Source organism: Protopterus annectens, chromosome 4.part0 (assembly GCF_019279795.1).
Source record: "Protopterus annectens isolate FY-2018-M chromosome 4.part0, PAN1.0, whole genome shotgun sequence".
NCBI classification, from domain to species: Eukaryota; Metazoa; Chordata; order Ceratodontiformes; family Protopteridae; genus Protopterus; species Protopterus annectens.
Window position 1 is genome coordinate 1,351,362,501 of NC_056733.1, and position 16,533 is coordinate 1,351,379,033.

General features: G+C 38.0%; 1 protein-coding gene across 8 annotated transcripts in view; it reads right to left on the reverse strand.

Moving 5' to 3' along the window:
* Positions 1-16,533, reverse strand: part of ABLIM3 (actin binding LIM protein family member 3) — a 3,936,655-nt gene that overhangs the window by 2,752,131 nt on the left and 1,167,991 nt on the right. For 7 of the 8 annotated variants that reach the window (XM_044069211.1, XM_044069212.1, XM_044069205.1 and 4 more), the window contains exon 2: positions 12,629-12,769. In XM_044069211.1, the coding sequence (XP_043925146.1) occupies positions 12,629-12,769 (141 nt within the window). The remainder of the gene's footprint in view (positions 1-12,628; positions 12,770-16,533) is intronic. The other variant, XM_044069207.1, reaches the window with a different exon arrangement.

The following is a 16,533-nucleotide window of genomic DNA, read 5'->3' on the forward strand; positions in this document are numbered from 1 at the left end:
CCTATTGACATCATATCTTCACTGATCTGGCATACATCTTACTGCACCAATGGGTTTGTGCACGCACTTTAAACACTGAACCATTATTATGTGTATGTTTTTACAAACACTCAGTATTAGCATTAGTATAAACTGAAACCCGTAGTTAAACCTCTTAGGAAATACTTTGTAAATACTCTCCTGATGAACTGTGGCATAGCTATTTGCTACATGTAACATAACAAATCTTCCACCCCATAACTCTCAACCCCTTAGTATAAGAAGTCTGGACAAAATATAAAATAATGGGGGAGACAAAGGTTCAAAAATAGGGACAGTTTTAAAGATTGTTCTTATAAACTTAGAAATTTGATAGAATAACAGGTTTTGCATTAGCATGCATTTTCTGAAGGATATGAAGTCTTAAATTTAAATGTCTTTCATTATTTAGTGACTTAAAGCCTCAGTGGCTTGCAGAAATCCAAAAACTTCACGAGGAACAGACCAAAAAAAAATGAGGCAAAAATCTGGACATTCTGCAAAAATCTACTCCGTTGAGACGTATGATCCATCAACATGCAGGCAAATTCTTCTAAGAGCAAAGCCTGCATAACAAACAGTTCTGAAGACATCCTGGATATGTCTGCAGAGCTATTTCTGTTACTGAATGATACAAACCAACTTGCAATGGAAGTAAATACTGGTATGAAGTCACACTGAACAGTTATTTCACTTAAGAGAAATGGGATTGAAAATACAGAAAGCCACTGGTAGTTTATTTTTTACTAACCTGGTGTCTGACTGCTAAAAAGTATGTCCTCCCTCCCCCGTCCAAAAAGATTCCCTGGTGGCTACAAAAAGAGTTATCAATCGCTGCCTATATTTTGTCAGCCTGCTGTCCACTACACTACTAACTACTTCTCTCTCTCTGTCTTTCTCTGTAGCTCAACACAGACTCTGGGCATATCTTTCAAACACTTGCACAAGAATTCTGGACAAAGTTAAAAACAATGGGAGACACAGGCCCAAAATAGGGGACAGAATTTAAATATTATTCGTATACTTTGAAAGTTGATTAGAATAACAGGTTTTGCTTTAGCATGCATTTCCTGAAGGATATTAACTCTGAAACTCAAATATCTGTCATTATTTAATGACTGCAGTCCTTAATGATTTGTAACAAAGCCATATATTTTTATAAGAAACAGACCCAAAATATGAGGGAAAAATCTGGACAATTTGGGAAATTCTAGACAGCTGAAAGGAATGCCTCATCTGCAATGGCAGCCCAACCACATATTTTCTACTCCTACTGTCCTTCACTTGTTCACAATATCCTGGGTTTTACAGTGTTAAAGAAGTATGCAAACAGATACATTAGAATACAGAAAAATGTTCATTCCTGCCTGGATTGTAAGCTGACCCGAGTGTTTCAAGAAGAATCCTGTTCTAGAGTACTTCATTTGCATGTCCAGTCTCTCAATGTTTATGACTCAGCACTTTGTGTACTTTCAAATCTGGAAATCTAAATCTTTCGCACCTCTCATATCTTGTCTTGTTGCAGGAGTTTCTAACTTGCTCTGGGCAGCACAAAAAAAAAAAAAAAAGGTTTGTCTTACAGCTGAATCTGTCTCTCACCACCTGTCTTACAGCTGAATCTGTCTCTCAACACCAACATGATGGCACTAAACCACCAGAATAGTAGAATATTACTTTAAAAAAGTTTTGTACTTCAGTACATTATTAACTCATTCCCTCCCGTGGAGCTCTGGAAGTTTGCATTGTCCTAGATTCACTAAAGAAAACACACACAAGTTTGCCTTTGTGACTTTCTTTATTGAAACTGCCGTATTGAACAATTGTAGGACAATTAATATGCCATGAAACTTCCAACACCATGAAACCAAGCATGACCGGGTGACTCCTGCATCTTAAAAACCCCACAACTGTTATCCACATATCTCTCAAAAAGTACAGCATAAACACCCGCTCTCACTCGTACTATACAATAAACATATAGGAGCCCGCCCCTTTCATGTCCAGGAGAACAGGGGGGGGGTAACAAGGGGGAATGAAAAATCCCACCACCATATCCCACCAGATGAAATGTGTTCCCCCCTTTCCTGGGATCACAATATACTAAGTAACTAAGAACATACTAATAGTATTCACACCAATAATAAAACTTCTGGTACACCCAAGGAAAGGTCCAAACTGAGTGGGTCAAGTCTCAGATCACAAACAAATACGGTCTCTGTTTGGCAAATCCCAATGCTCAATAATACGGTAGCCTAAAGCCACAACCACCCGACACACTCAATGGTTACCAAATTTCAGACATTCCCGAAATTCTAGTAAGACAAGAATAAGGACAGTCTTTAAATCATAACTGATCAGCAGACAAAGGCCCCTAGCCATGTAATTGCTGTGCACAATAAGCATTCTAAAAATCTTCATCAGTCAGGCCACGTCATTACCTCCAAAGTGCAAAACAATTGTCTGACATATGCCAATCACATTAATCAAATCCTTCAAACAAGACAAAAGCTAAGAACACCTTAAGCCTGGGAAACCTTTCCAAATCACTTCATAGGGGGAAGGATCAAGACATAAGTTTAATCTGTTGGGTTAAGTAGCTGCTCTCAAACTGCCCTGGAAATGTAAAAATGTCCCAAATGACCACTTGAAATATACCTGCAACATAAAGAAATAATCTAATTATCTTACATAATTCAAAAAGGCATCTGAAGACCATCTCACAGCCCACTTAATTACAGCAATAGATTGACCCTCTCTAGCCAAATCAGAGGTGCTCCCAATACAAAAGCAGTGCAGGTAAATGCCCAGGCCAGACACATTCTGGACGTGGACAGCTTTGTGCAGAACTGCACTAATTATCCTGGGAGTGATGGGCCTACTGTCCCCCTCTTAAAATACCAATGTAGCAGCAGAGATAGGGACAAGGAATTGGGACAGAGTCCAACCACAATGCACAAGGTGCAATAAAGGAGTGGAAATAGACCTCAACTAAACCAGGCTGATCCATTTTGGATTAATGTAGCCACACTGATATGGAACTGTTAAAAATATACACATGTTCCCGCTTAAAGGTAGGCAACAATTACCTGACTGTAAAACCCCTCCAATACATCCAAGTAGCCAGAGTAACAGATGGCACAAGTACTGCACAGGACATGATGCTCTGAATATCCTGAATAATGATCCGCAACATGTTTAGGTCAATAGGCCTTCGACCATCAGAGACCCTGTCCAAGATCTTACCCCTAACACTTACCAATCTTACCACTCACCAATCTTTGGTGAAAAACAGGAGACTACCCGATATCCTAGCCCAAAAGCTGAGGGCCAACAGATGGACTAGAATGGTCTTATTGGCCTCATTCTGACAGCACTTGGAAACCAAAAAATGGCAAATAATAGAGGGAGCCCAAATCCTGCTACCTGAAGGTAGTTCCTTAACAAATTACAAAAAGGCTGCAGTAGAGGAACCATATGACTTCTTGGCACTAGTTGCCCATGACTGCGAAATGAAGTAGGCCACTACTCTTTGCCAATCAACCAATTGTAGTCTAGAAGAGGAGTCTGATCGTTGCATGCCTCTGGAGCCAATTCATTGAACTTCTTTATTTGTAAGCGAGACAGGCAATTTGTTAATATATTAAACTGGAGCAGAATGTGAACAGTCCTAAATGACCTTAATTCTTAGACTCTATAGCATAAAATACCTGAGCAAAGACTGAACACTAGGAGCCCTAGACCTCCTCTTGTTCAAGGCACACACTACTGAAATGTTGTCACAATGAAAAATACTTTCCTGTCCTCCAAAACATCACCCCAGACCACCAGTGCCACCCAAATGGGCATAAGTTCTAGAAAAGTAATATCTCTTCTAACTTGATTACCCCTCGAAGAAGGCCAAGAGGTTATAAAACCATCTGTTTTGACATTAGGTACCCATTTTCAGCACCCCTGCTGCACCTGTGAACAACTGACCCTCCCCTGTGGACATTCAATCCTTCTGCCAAAAAACACTACCATTATGGAGGGCCAGAAAGAACTTCTAAATACCCAAATACTCCTTGATCTTCCTAGTCTCTCTGACCAAGGTGATGCTTCTGTTGTTCCACTCTTAGAAGGTTGCCTAAATTCCTAACAAAGGGCCTACCTGGGCCAACAACCCAACACTCAAAATTGCGGAGGACCAGAAGCTCCATGACCTGAGATATACTAAGCTGCTTAAAGCCCCAGAATTGACGAATTCTGTATTTAAGCTTATCCAAAGGAAGTCTGAACACTTCAAAACTTTACTAAAAGCGCACCTAAAAACATGCTGGCTATGCCCTTGCAACTCCCACTCTAATATCACCCACCCCATCCAACCACTACCTTTCTTTCCACTCCACTAACTACCTTGATTATAGCAAGCTCAGATGCTCATAAGCCTAGTACTTATTATACAGCAGGAACTTCTTATTGTAACTTTTGTTAATGTCTGTTATGTACTTCACAGATAAAGATTCTAGTTGTCTACTGATGTACTGTGTTCTTCATCTGTAAATATGTTGTAAGTAATTGCTATGTAAATTGTTAGTCGCTATGTAATCCAATGTAACTACTGTTTGTTTATTTTAACTGTGGAGCTTTCCTCCCCCGGCCTCTGCTGAAAATGGACCTACGTCGTACACTTCCGGTCAACAAATATAAATAAATAAATAAACACAGAGACAGAAACATTGACTTCCAGGCCTAAGAAACACAATGTTCTGAGAGGGCCCTCTGTTTTATCTTCTGGCAGTGGGACATGGAGTTCCCCACACAATTCAACAAAGGTAGTAAGGGCCATATCTATCATTGTCCTATCCTCTCCAATGACAAAAAAAAAATCAACCAAATACTGGACTGCTACCTGTTCCAGAGCCCTTTGCTCCAAATACAATGTAAAGCAGAACTAAATTTCTTGAAAATGGAACACGCCATGGAATAACCAATGGACATGGCTGTAACCATGAAAAAGTCTCCGTCCACCTTCATCCCCAGGAACCCCCATTCAGCTGAACAAATCAGAATTAAATGAAAGGCTGACTCAGTATCAGTCTTACCCAGCCAAGAATCTCTAAATTTTACCTAAGCATCCTCCCTACTGATGCTGCCATTGACTGAGTTGCCGGGAGAGTAAGACAAGTGATGAATGAGTCTGGACTGCCCAGGGGGTCTTTTTAGGTACTAAACCCAAAGGAGAAATTTGAAAGTGAAAGACCGGAAGAGTAGAAAAAGGGGCCCATAATGCTGACCATTGCAATCTCCTTCTCAAGAAATAGCCTCAACACGTTCTTTGTCTTTAATGGACTTTTGGTTACTACAAGTCTGAAACTGAGACACTTTCTAGGCTTTAGTTGAAACACATGTGAAAATCCTCCAAAACCTTCTTGCCTAAGACAATGATTGCAGTAACCTGCCAATAAACAAAACAAAACATCAGCCTTAACAGGAAAAGGAGTAGGCCTATTTCTATGAGGAATACAAAATGACAGTCCTTGCCTTCTGATATGAAATGTTTGAGACCCCCCCCCCGGGCTAATTACTTAGAAAGCCCACAGGTATATGACCCCTAGGTAAAACCGAACCTTGCACCCCTGCTGCTGCTTCCTTTGACCAACACCTATGCCCTTGCCATAGATCAGGCACATATACTGAAAATGACAAGATGGCCACAAGCAGAACCCATTTTTAAATTGCCAACATGATTTAATGATGTTAGGGCCACTTTATGTAACAACTTGACTGGAGAGCCTAGGTTTGTTAACCAAGACATGCTTTTCTTCCCATATGAGGGAAGCGTCAGAAGCTTTGAGTTTCCTAAACATCTGTGCGTACCATAACCAAGTGAACCCCCTCCCAAACCTTTGCACCTCCTTGATAGATCTAAAATAAGCTAACAAAGTCAAAGCCTAACTAGGATTATTCTTCACTAAAATGGCCATAAAACAAATAAACCCAACAATCCAGTTTTCCCATTTATGCAACTGGGCCTTACCTCCTTTCCTCTTACATAAAACTGGCAGGGCTGTCATCAAAGCTTTGCTCCCAGTGACCTGTGCATCCATCACAAACATTGGACCCCATTGTTACTGACTAAATCCAAAATATCAATATACTCTCCCTTCAAAACATTATCCCTCAATGGCTGAAGTTATCTGTGAAAAGATAGCTGAACTTGGAGAGCCCATAATACCTGTCTCCCTGAAAATTACCTTGTTGGTTCACCTTGAAGAAGAATTGGCTCACCCATAATTGGCCTCCCAGGGTCCCAGGCTGACCCAGCAACATTAATCTAAGCTCCATTTTCATCCTGAAAACCCTCTTACACAAACAAATCAAACAATCCGGGTTTATCGACTTCAGGCAATGTATCCAAAAATGTACCCTAGTATTCATCTGCTGACTGTACCATACCCTTTTCTTCTGTACCCATTAAGTCTGATAAATTACGTGTTATCTCTCCTTTCTGCACAGGCACAGTCACTACGCTGGAAGAAGCACTTGTCGCCATGTCATGCCCCTTCCTTCTCTCTGATCTGGCACAGTTGACAGGAAAGGATGTCTCACTCAGATCCTGCAATGTCAGGTTGCTATACATGCATCCACCAGGGTCAACACTTACAGAGCTAGACTGCCTCTGTTCTGCTGATTTCTCAACAAGAAATGCCTTCACCTCCCATTTTGATCAAAAATCTGACATGATCTGGCCACCACTGCTCAGCAGTTTAAACCTAAATAAAACAAATACAAAGCCAGCAGCGAGAAAAAAAAAAAAAAAACCTCAAGAAAGCTGTGATGAAGCTGCAAAGCACCTGATCATAGAACTTCAGATGCTGATGGAAGAAACTATGCACTACTGCTGTGGGCATTCCGGAATTCCCAGAATTATAAACCATCCCCAAAGTAAACTCTGACAAGCATGCCAAAGTCCCACTCCCACACCAGCCTAAACAGTATCTCCCCACACCCAGCTGGACCAAACACCAACAAAAGCTCAAAAACACTCCCCACCCATACCAAAATAAGCCTAGGTATAGTACCTAAAATTATAATTTGGCTTTTGTGACAGAGTTACGCCCATTTAATATGAGATACGGCTACAGCATGTTGCCTGCATGAGAGGTTAGACTACTTAGCAGTAAACACGACCTTGCTTTGTAGAATCCACTCATGTAACTTGTCAATGTATAATTGGTCTTTAACCTGTTCTCTCACATTAGTTACTACTCTGGCTATTTTAAAATTGTCAGTGAACAATGACACCCAACATGAGTGATCTCTTTTTAAGTATAGCTATAGAAATTAAAAACAGAAAGGGCCTCAGTATGACCCCTGTGTGACTGTTCCATGTATGTTTTACTCTCTGGAAGTGACTTCTTCCATTATTGCTGTAGATTTTCTATTCTATAGCCAGTTGTAAACTCTAGAGATAAAGTACTCAATAGTATAATGTCTCATGGCATGCAGCATAATTTTACACTGAGCAGGGCAGAAATGCTTCTGCCATATTTACAATTACCACATCTCAGAAACCCATGTCAAATTTGTCAAAGACTTGTGAGCAGGAAAAATGAAACCTGCCCTCTGTATCTGTGAGGCAAACTCCCCAACCATCACACCAAATCCCAACCCACCAGGGGAAAGGTAAAATTCCTCTCCACTTTCGCTCTCTCTTTTTCTCTTTTTTTTTTTTTTATAGTTATGTTTAAAAAATACTCAACTACCCCACACTGCCAAAGCACCAGGCTGAAATCCAATGTCACTGACGACAGCACTAATCTGTTGCTCACCACAAAATGCAAAGATAGGGTGAGTAGATTGGATTTAAAGGCTAGACGTCATAAATGATGTGATTCCAGGACAATGTCTTATGAACTTTAAAAGGTGATTCTAACTTCCAATGGGCAGTGCCTAAGCTTTTTTGTTAGAATTAATTTGTCTTTACATTTCAATCAAATGTGCATATCTCTGGAATCACAGGAGTTACCAAAGAACTGTAAATGGCAAACTTTTCAGCACAAATTATTTTATAGTAGAAGTTTTCTTTAGCTACTATGCCTTAAATGAGATTTTATGTTACAGTAAACATGGTAACTATACAATTTGTATTATTTTGTAAAAAACTTGCAATATCTCAGCAACCACTCAAGTTGCACACAAACTGACAGCAGCATTTTGTTCATCCAGCTGAGAGCTTTCATATAAGGCTAAGCAGTTTTGCCTATACTACTTGGTTGCTAAAATACGTAGAAAATCATGAAATTTATGACAATATAAACAAATAAATATTATATGAACAGCAACTAATATCTTTTTACCTGCACTAGACAAAGGTAAGACATTAATGCAGTTGTGCTTTCCATTGTGCGAGCTTTGAGATGAAATATTTTAATACCTTATATGTAGAATGTTTTTAAACTTACTAATGCAGATATAAACAAGCAATATTTGCAATAGGTGGCCTGGACACTCTAAACTGGCCATAGGTGCAAGTTTGTGTGAGAGTGAATGGTACAGATGAACTACCATGGTAGGGCTAGCCACCCGGTGGAGAAAACCTTGGCTTGAGAGGATTGTCACTGTTGTAGTTGAAAAAGCGGTTGAAGAGGGATGGATGGATTTGATCACCTAAGGGTATCAGTAGGATGTAACTGCATAAACACCTGGAGACATCACTCAAATGTAAAGAGTAAAACTAGTATTCTACTATTCTGGTGGTTCAGTTGAATTGTGTTGTTATTGTTTTTTTTTTTTGTTTTGTTTACATGCATAAATATCTAGAACACTGTTTTTCTGCCGCTGCCTCTCACCAAAAAAAAAAAAAAAAAAAAAAAAAAGAAAAGTCATTAAATGATTTAAAAGTTCTAAGCTATATTTTGTGACAGCCTGTTATTTAACTTATAGATTCCATGTAATCTGCAAAATAGTGGACAATTGATACTGAGTGGCTGGTTGACCATGGGTCACCTGAAGCTGTGGGCATGAGGTGGCCACTCGTTGCCTCTATTAAAACCTACACTGAGTAGTCGCACTGCTTCCTGTGACAAGAGTGGCATAGGATTGGGAATGGATGTGGGAAGCTACTAGAGAGTTTGAACAACATCAACAACAGATGCGTTGCTTGATCTGTATGAGGAAAGCATACACAGCAGTGAAATAATAGGTATTACACGGCATGTAATGACATCCGGTGAATTTAATGCAACAAAACAGCCCCAGACATGACTCACGTGTAGGAGGTGTCACATCAGGGCAGATTCCTGTCTTCAGCCTACCCTACATGAAAGCTGACAAGTTTAGAATTTCATCACGCTGACTTGTATCGCTATCATGAAACTAAAGCAAGATAACATAGGTTATGCCAAGGGCAACAACTGACAGAATTATTACAAAACAATCACCGTTTCCATAATGCCAAAATTCTTTTTTTTTTTTTTTTTTTTTTTTATAATGCCAAAATTCTGATTATAAATATCAGCATGCATGAAATAACTTTTGCATGCTTCTGTATCAGGATGGGAATACTGTGAACTGGAAAGCTGTCTGATATTGCCCTCTGGGAAAAGATTATTTCTCTTAGTTGGCTTTGCTGCAGTACTGGAGGTGATTATAATTAGTAATGAAGACTGGAGAAAAGCCTTCCAAATTTGTGAGGTGCATGATGTAGGGGGCTTCAACATTTATTTTTCCACACATTATGAGAGGATTCAGATTAAGAGAATATTAGCAGATGAGGAACTGCTTGGAATCAGATCATCCCTTTACCCTTTACATGTGAGAGGAAGAAGGCAAGGAAAACACTAAACAATACCAGACTGAGTGGCTAAAAGCCAGATAAGAAAAAAGATCAGAAGAAACTATGTTAACCATGATAATTAACTTCCTAAAATATTATCATGTTTTCTGTAGTACTTGTTTGGGTTCCAGTAGGCTTTTAATGGACTTTTTTCACAGATGTTCAAATTGCACAGACAATATTCATAACTGCTGCACTTTAAAATCAATACATTAATCAACTATGACTCTTGGAAGCATCCCATACCTGAGGCAGACTGCCAGCTAGTACATCTGTGCCTAGAAGAAAAAAGACCAGAGGGAGGATGGACACTAAATTATTCGTCAAAACATTTCCTGAACACCCATTTATTCTTTTTATTATAAAAGAGACATATGTTTTAAAAAGAATGTCTTTGAGGTATAGCATCAGCAGATAACATTATAGCACAGTAATATACAGCCTTTCCGTCCTTCTGTTTGTATGGTATTTCATCAGGTGTTTTATCAAAAAAGCATGCAAGCTATTCTGTTAGAGAGAGAAAGCTAGCATGGTTCTCTGCATGAAATGAAAATTCAATACTGAATCAATTCTCCTGCTTGCAATTATTAAACTGTTGATGCTATTATGCTATATAAACCATCTGCTAGTTCAAGGTCAGGTCTTTATTACTACAGATGAAAGGAAATAATTCTGTACATTTGAATGGCACATCTCCATTCTTTCTCACACTCATTGTTTGTCACATATACATATTGGCTTTTTTCTATGAAAAAGTACACTGATTTAACTCATTGCTGCTGAATAAGATTTGTGTTTATTATTTTCAAATTTTGTTGATGCATTTCTCGAGGGCAGCATTATATCAGTTTTGAGAAACCAGCAGTGGAGTTCACTGAGTTGACCAAATATGCACTGCATCATATAATTCATTTCACTTGTTGGATTATTGTTTAATATCCTACGATCTAAAAAAATATAATGCACATTGCTGAATGAATAATTGTTTCCCATTAGTGCCTTGAGCAGATTCTTGTGAATGAAAGTAGGGAATTGTATTCCTCTACAGAAAAGCAATTCAATGCTATATCAGATGTGGTTATCTTACAAGACGCAAAGCTGCCAATGTTGCAACTAGTCACATGAGTCCTTGACTATTTGCAGTGCCTTTTGGAATATAGGCACTTGCTAGTTTTAATATAGTTTATTATACATATGGTAAGATAGCACTGGACAAGACATTTCTTTTGACCTAACAAAACCTTAGCATAATGGATCTGCCTCTTAACAGTAGGAATATGTCTCAGTTCTTTTCTTCAAAGTTTCTTATTTCTTACTCTGTTTCTTGATATCACCAACCAGTCGCTAAATCTGAAAATATAATATCTGTTTTTTCTTGCTTGCCTGATGCCTTATGTGAATACCATTTTTTAGCATGTCTAACCCAGTTTTCAAAGCGCATCAAATCAAATCAGTGGACTTTAGTTAAAACAAGCCTTATAAAGACAATGTAATGAGTCATGCGCAAGATTCCTTCTGAAGGTCAAGCACACCAAAACATGGGAGTAAGGCTGGATTCCTCTCATTTAAACGGAACAAATCTGCCAGTACATTATTTATTTTTCTTATCTGTGCAGTGGAATAAATACCTGAAATCCATGGCTTTATTATCAGAAGTGTAAGACGGAATCTCATGAGTCTCATCATTTCAAAAAAATAACCAGATGCCAGCAAAGGGAATATAATACTGGGAATGGCTGCTGTTACACTTCTGAACTGCCCTTAACTACTCTTCATATAGGGGTCCCTCAACTTCCCACTCATTTTCTACATAAATATACTAATTCTGAGACAGTTGCACCTTAGACTATGGGGACCACTTTAAGATACCACAACCTTTACTTAGTATCATCCTCACTGGTGCAAGGATTGCAATTACATTCTACAAAATTTCAACAGGCACCAAAGGAGTGCGTTGCTAGTGTACTGAATATATGCTTGTTTCTGTAGAAAATATTCTGCTGGGCAAATCTGAACTTCGTTTGCTTATAAGATAATTAAAAAGAAGTGATCATAAGATTCTAAATTCCATTGATGGTAAACTATACCAAATCCTGTGGGATGTACTATGTCAAAATGAGATAAATAGCATAAGGAGTCCAGCCTCCTAAAGGTAGTCAATAGGTGTTGAGTGCCCAGTCTTAATACAGCTTTGTTTTTTACCTCATCCTCCAAAATATTCCAGCTCCATTCTCAAACTGAGATTGTGAGCATTGATACAAAAAGGTACCCAAGTAAGTTTGATAGTCCTTAGTTATGAGCGAGTAATGGCACTTAGTATTTCACTGCTTAATTTCTGTTAGTTTATACTTGTAGCTGTTTGCCATCATCTGTTTCTTATAGTACTTCATTTTGTAGCATATTTCAACAATAATATGGTAATACAGCTTCATCAGTATCATATACATAATCTGGTCATTGATTGTTTTATAAATGGATGAATAGTATTGCCTTTATAGGTATCTGTACATAATTCCAAAGAAGAAGCTGCCAAAAACCACACTATGAAGTCAATTTATCATATTTGACTGGATTGTTCCCCTTTGTCAGTACTGAGGTAACTCAGAGTTAACTAAATTAAAATAAGGTGGTGAGCATTTGTATGGAAAGCATCATTTAGCAAATTGATTGCATTTCAGATGCCCTCACTGAATTTGCTTTTGTAAGCAGTACTGAGTCCCTCAAAATATTTGGATGCCTGTCCAAACAAAGAAAGCTTCATATGATGAAAGTACAACAAGCAATGTGACATACCTTGGCAAGTGAAGCACTTGATGTGGAAATGGTTACTTTGGACACGGACTACTTCCCCTTTGCAAGCATCCCCACACCGGTAACAGCGGATCACGTTGGACCTTCCACTTTGGTTATAATAGTTCTGTTGATATGGTACTGCTGAAAAGGAAAGCAATGTGTGCTGTTAATGTTTACTTGGCCATCTTAAATCATATTTTCTATTTACCAAAAAATGTCAAGGCTGAATTTTTCAAGCTACATTTATATTCCTGTGCATTTCTAAACAAGAGGCACCCAAAGTACAGAACATGTTATGCAGTCCAGATAATCATTACAAGTGCTGCAACTTGGAAACATTAAGATGTCCCTACAAAGCACCACAATCTGGCCTCATGCTAGCTAAATCCAGAACTAGTTGTCTGTAACTTTTGAATAGCAGCTATTGTCCACCGCTACATCAAACACTAGCTGCTTTCAAAGTGAAATGTGAGATGGATATCAGGAAACTGCTTAAAAAACCTCCTAAGAAAAAAACTTTATAACTTAACACAGGGAGAAAGAAAAGCATTGCTTGAGCTAGGCAATGATAAATCCAGGCATGTAATGAAGGCCGACAAGGGAGGAGGTATACTTGTGACTAATACCACTAGCTACAATCAAATGATAGAGAACATGCTGCAGGATAACAGATTTTATGAGTTATTTACCATGGATGGCATAAAAAGAGCATATGTTTTATGGAACACCAATCTCACCACATTATGGGAAGAAAAACTTATCACTGAAAATCTTTATAATTATTTATGGAGCCCATGTCCACATTTACCTTACATTTTTGGAATACCAAAGCCACACAAGAATAGAGAAGACCCACCTTATAGACTGGTGGTAGCAAGTGGAGGTTCCCTTACTGAAGCCACAGCCATTTACCTTGATTACTTGCTGAAACCTCTAGCAGAAAAGAATAAGTCATACATAAGACATTCAATGGATTTTTTGAAGAAAATAAAAAACAGTACAGTGGAAGCTGACAGTATTTTGGTAACTATTGATGTGGAATCCTTGTACACAGTGCTCCCTCACAATTACTGTATAACAGCAGCTATGGAGTCTTTTAAGAAACATAATCAGGGTACACAGGCACAACTGCAAAAGTTAAGCAATCTCATTAATCTTGTACTGGACTTCAATTTCTTTACTTTCAATGGCAAATACTACAAACAAAAAACTGGTATAGCAATGGGGGCTGCCATGCCTCCCAGCATAGCTAACATAGCCCTGGGCAAATGGGAGGAGGACTTTGTGTTAAACAACACAGATTACATGCAGCATATCACATGCTATTTACATTTTACTGACGATGTCTTTATTGTGTGGGAAGGTGACACCTTGCAGCTGGAGATTTTATCACTTACCTCAATCAAACAACCCCCTTCCTGAAGTTTACATCTTCCCATAGCTGTACTTCAACCACTTAGATATGCAGATTTCCAAGGACACCAACAATAACAGAATCACCACTGATCTATTCAGAAAACCAACGAGGGTTAACTTATTACTCCACAGTAAAAGTCTACATCCTACAAAAACCAAGTATAATGTAGTGAAATCCCAAGGCTATAGATAATTACCACAGAGATGGAACCATTTTTGAGAAACCTGAACAACTTAGAGAATGATTTTCTAGTGAGAGGCCATGAAAGTCAGATGTTAAAAAACATCCTGGAACCCATTATAGAACTGAAAAGGACTGAAGCACCTTCACTCAACGTCCCCAGTAGAAAAATGTTAAGTAAATTCCACAGAGAATAACAAATGCAAAAATAGCTGCATCCTGACATACACTTTGGATTATCACAGTATCAAAAATATTATTGAAGAAAACTGGGACATTGTCACAGGAAACCCTTTTCTGATTAACATCTTAGGTGAAGCCCCATCATTTGTTTATAGGAAGGCCAGGAATATTAGAAGTTTTGTTGAATTTAAACCTAGACCATGTGAGAAAAGCACTAAAAGATGTGAAACTAATTGTACATTTTGTATATTTATACAGCAAGGTGATAGTTTTTATTGCCCTTATTTAAAGAAGATCATTAAAACCAGTGCAGGGGATGACTGTAACACTAAAAAAGTAATTTACAGGGCACAGTGCAATGAATGTGATGCATTCTATGTGGGCAAGACTGTAAATAAACTCAAGCGAAGGATTTCATGTCATCTGTCAGAAATCCGCTCTGGATGTAAAAATAATGCACTAGCCAAACACCTTTCTCTTCATAAAAGACACACAGGTTTTAAGTTCCAGATCCTGGATCGCATAGACATTGGTGATCTTGAAGGAGACATCCCGAATATTCTGGAGAAACATGAAATCATGTGGCAATTAAAGCTGAACTCTTTTAGAAAGCTTGGACTAAACTACTACTGTTCAATTAAAAGTGCACTGGAACTTAGAAAATTGCCACATTGTTTATATGACTAATTGTATTTTATTTTATTATTTTTTTCTACAAATTGGTTTTAAATACCATTTTAAATCATTTGAAATTTAAGTGAATATTTTGTTTCCATCATCATACATGCGTTTTATCTTTTTTCCACTGTATTCAAAATGATGGTAATAACAATACTAACTAATTATACAATTATACAGGTTTTTAGGATTTTTGTACACAGACCTGAAGAAGTCTAGAAGGACGAAAGCGATCTTTGTTAACAATAGGTTATGAAAATAGAAACTGATTTTTACATGCAAAATGTATATGTATATATTTATATATAATTTTTTATCGCAAAATGAACTAAGGTTGATATATTTCCAGCCATGTAGTATATTGCCTTGGATAAAATCACAGACTTAATAATCTACTTAATAATTTGGTTAAATAAGATGTACCATTAAAGTACATTAGGGCTATATATTATTACGACAGCTACTAGGTAGGGCAGGAACAGCTCGAATGGCACACTGATGGGGGAAGAGATGTGAATTTAACATGTGTACCAATAACACTTTGTTTTACAGCACAATAAACCACTCCCATGCCTGATAAAAAGTATATATATATTTAGAAAGCTTGTGAGGAAATTATTACTCTATTTTTGTTTTACTTGGATCACTTGTCTGTGTACTTAATAAAGGATTTTCAACTGGAAACAGACGGCCTGCCTTGCTTGGATTACTTTCGAATACTTAGTAATGCTGCAGAATTATAAATTTTCTATTATTACTTTTTGACTTGACGAGTTTACGTTTGCTACTTCTCCTACTATTGTCTGATCTGATTAATATACAGTGATTAACTAGAAATATATGGACTGAAAGTCTTCCACACAGAGAAGTTTCTTACACTGTTTTAACTTTAGAATTCAGTGACAGGCATCTCTAAGACTTTGAATCCTCATTTAATTAAATATATATAGCCTTAACTATGATCCAGACAACATATGTTCAGTTAGAGACAAAGGTACTGAAGTAATCAGGTAGGGGAAGCCATGAATGTGCAGCCAAGGCCAGCTCTTCCATACTAGGAGAGGGATGAAAGACAGAGAGAAGGATTTGGCTCAATGCATTGCCCCACAACATTAAACTAGCATTACCACAGAGCACTGTGGTGTGCAGCTTAGGTAAAGGGCTGGTGTATATGGCAATGCACATGCTCTGTCTTACAAGCAACATTACAAAAATGATATTACTGATGTGAGAGGATTTAGGTCTTTATAACAAAACTCTGATCCTCTCTGTGGACGACGATTCTGGTCTCAGTACATTAGGGATCAGTTGCTCACAACAAAGATGAAGCCATATTTATTCATGTCTCTATTCAGCCATCACACATTTCCGTACTTTCCACATAGTAATTTACTGAATTAAGGGATTACATTTTTTGTTTCATGCCCATGATCTATGTGTGTGTTTT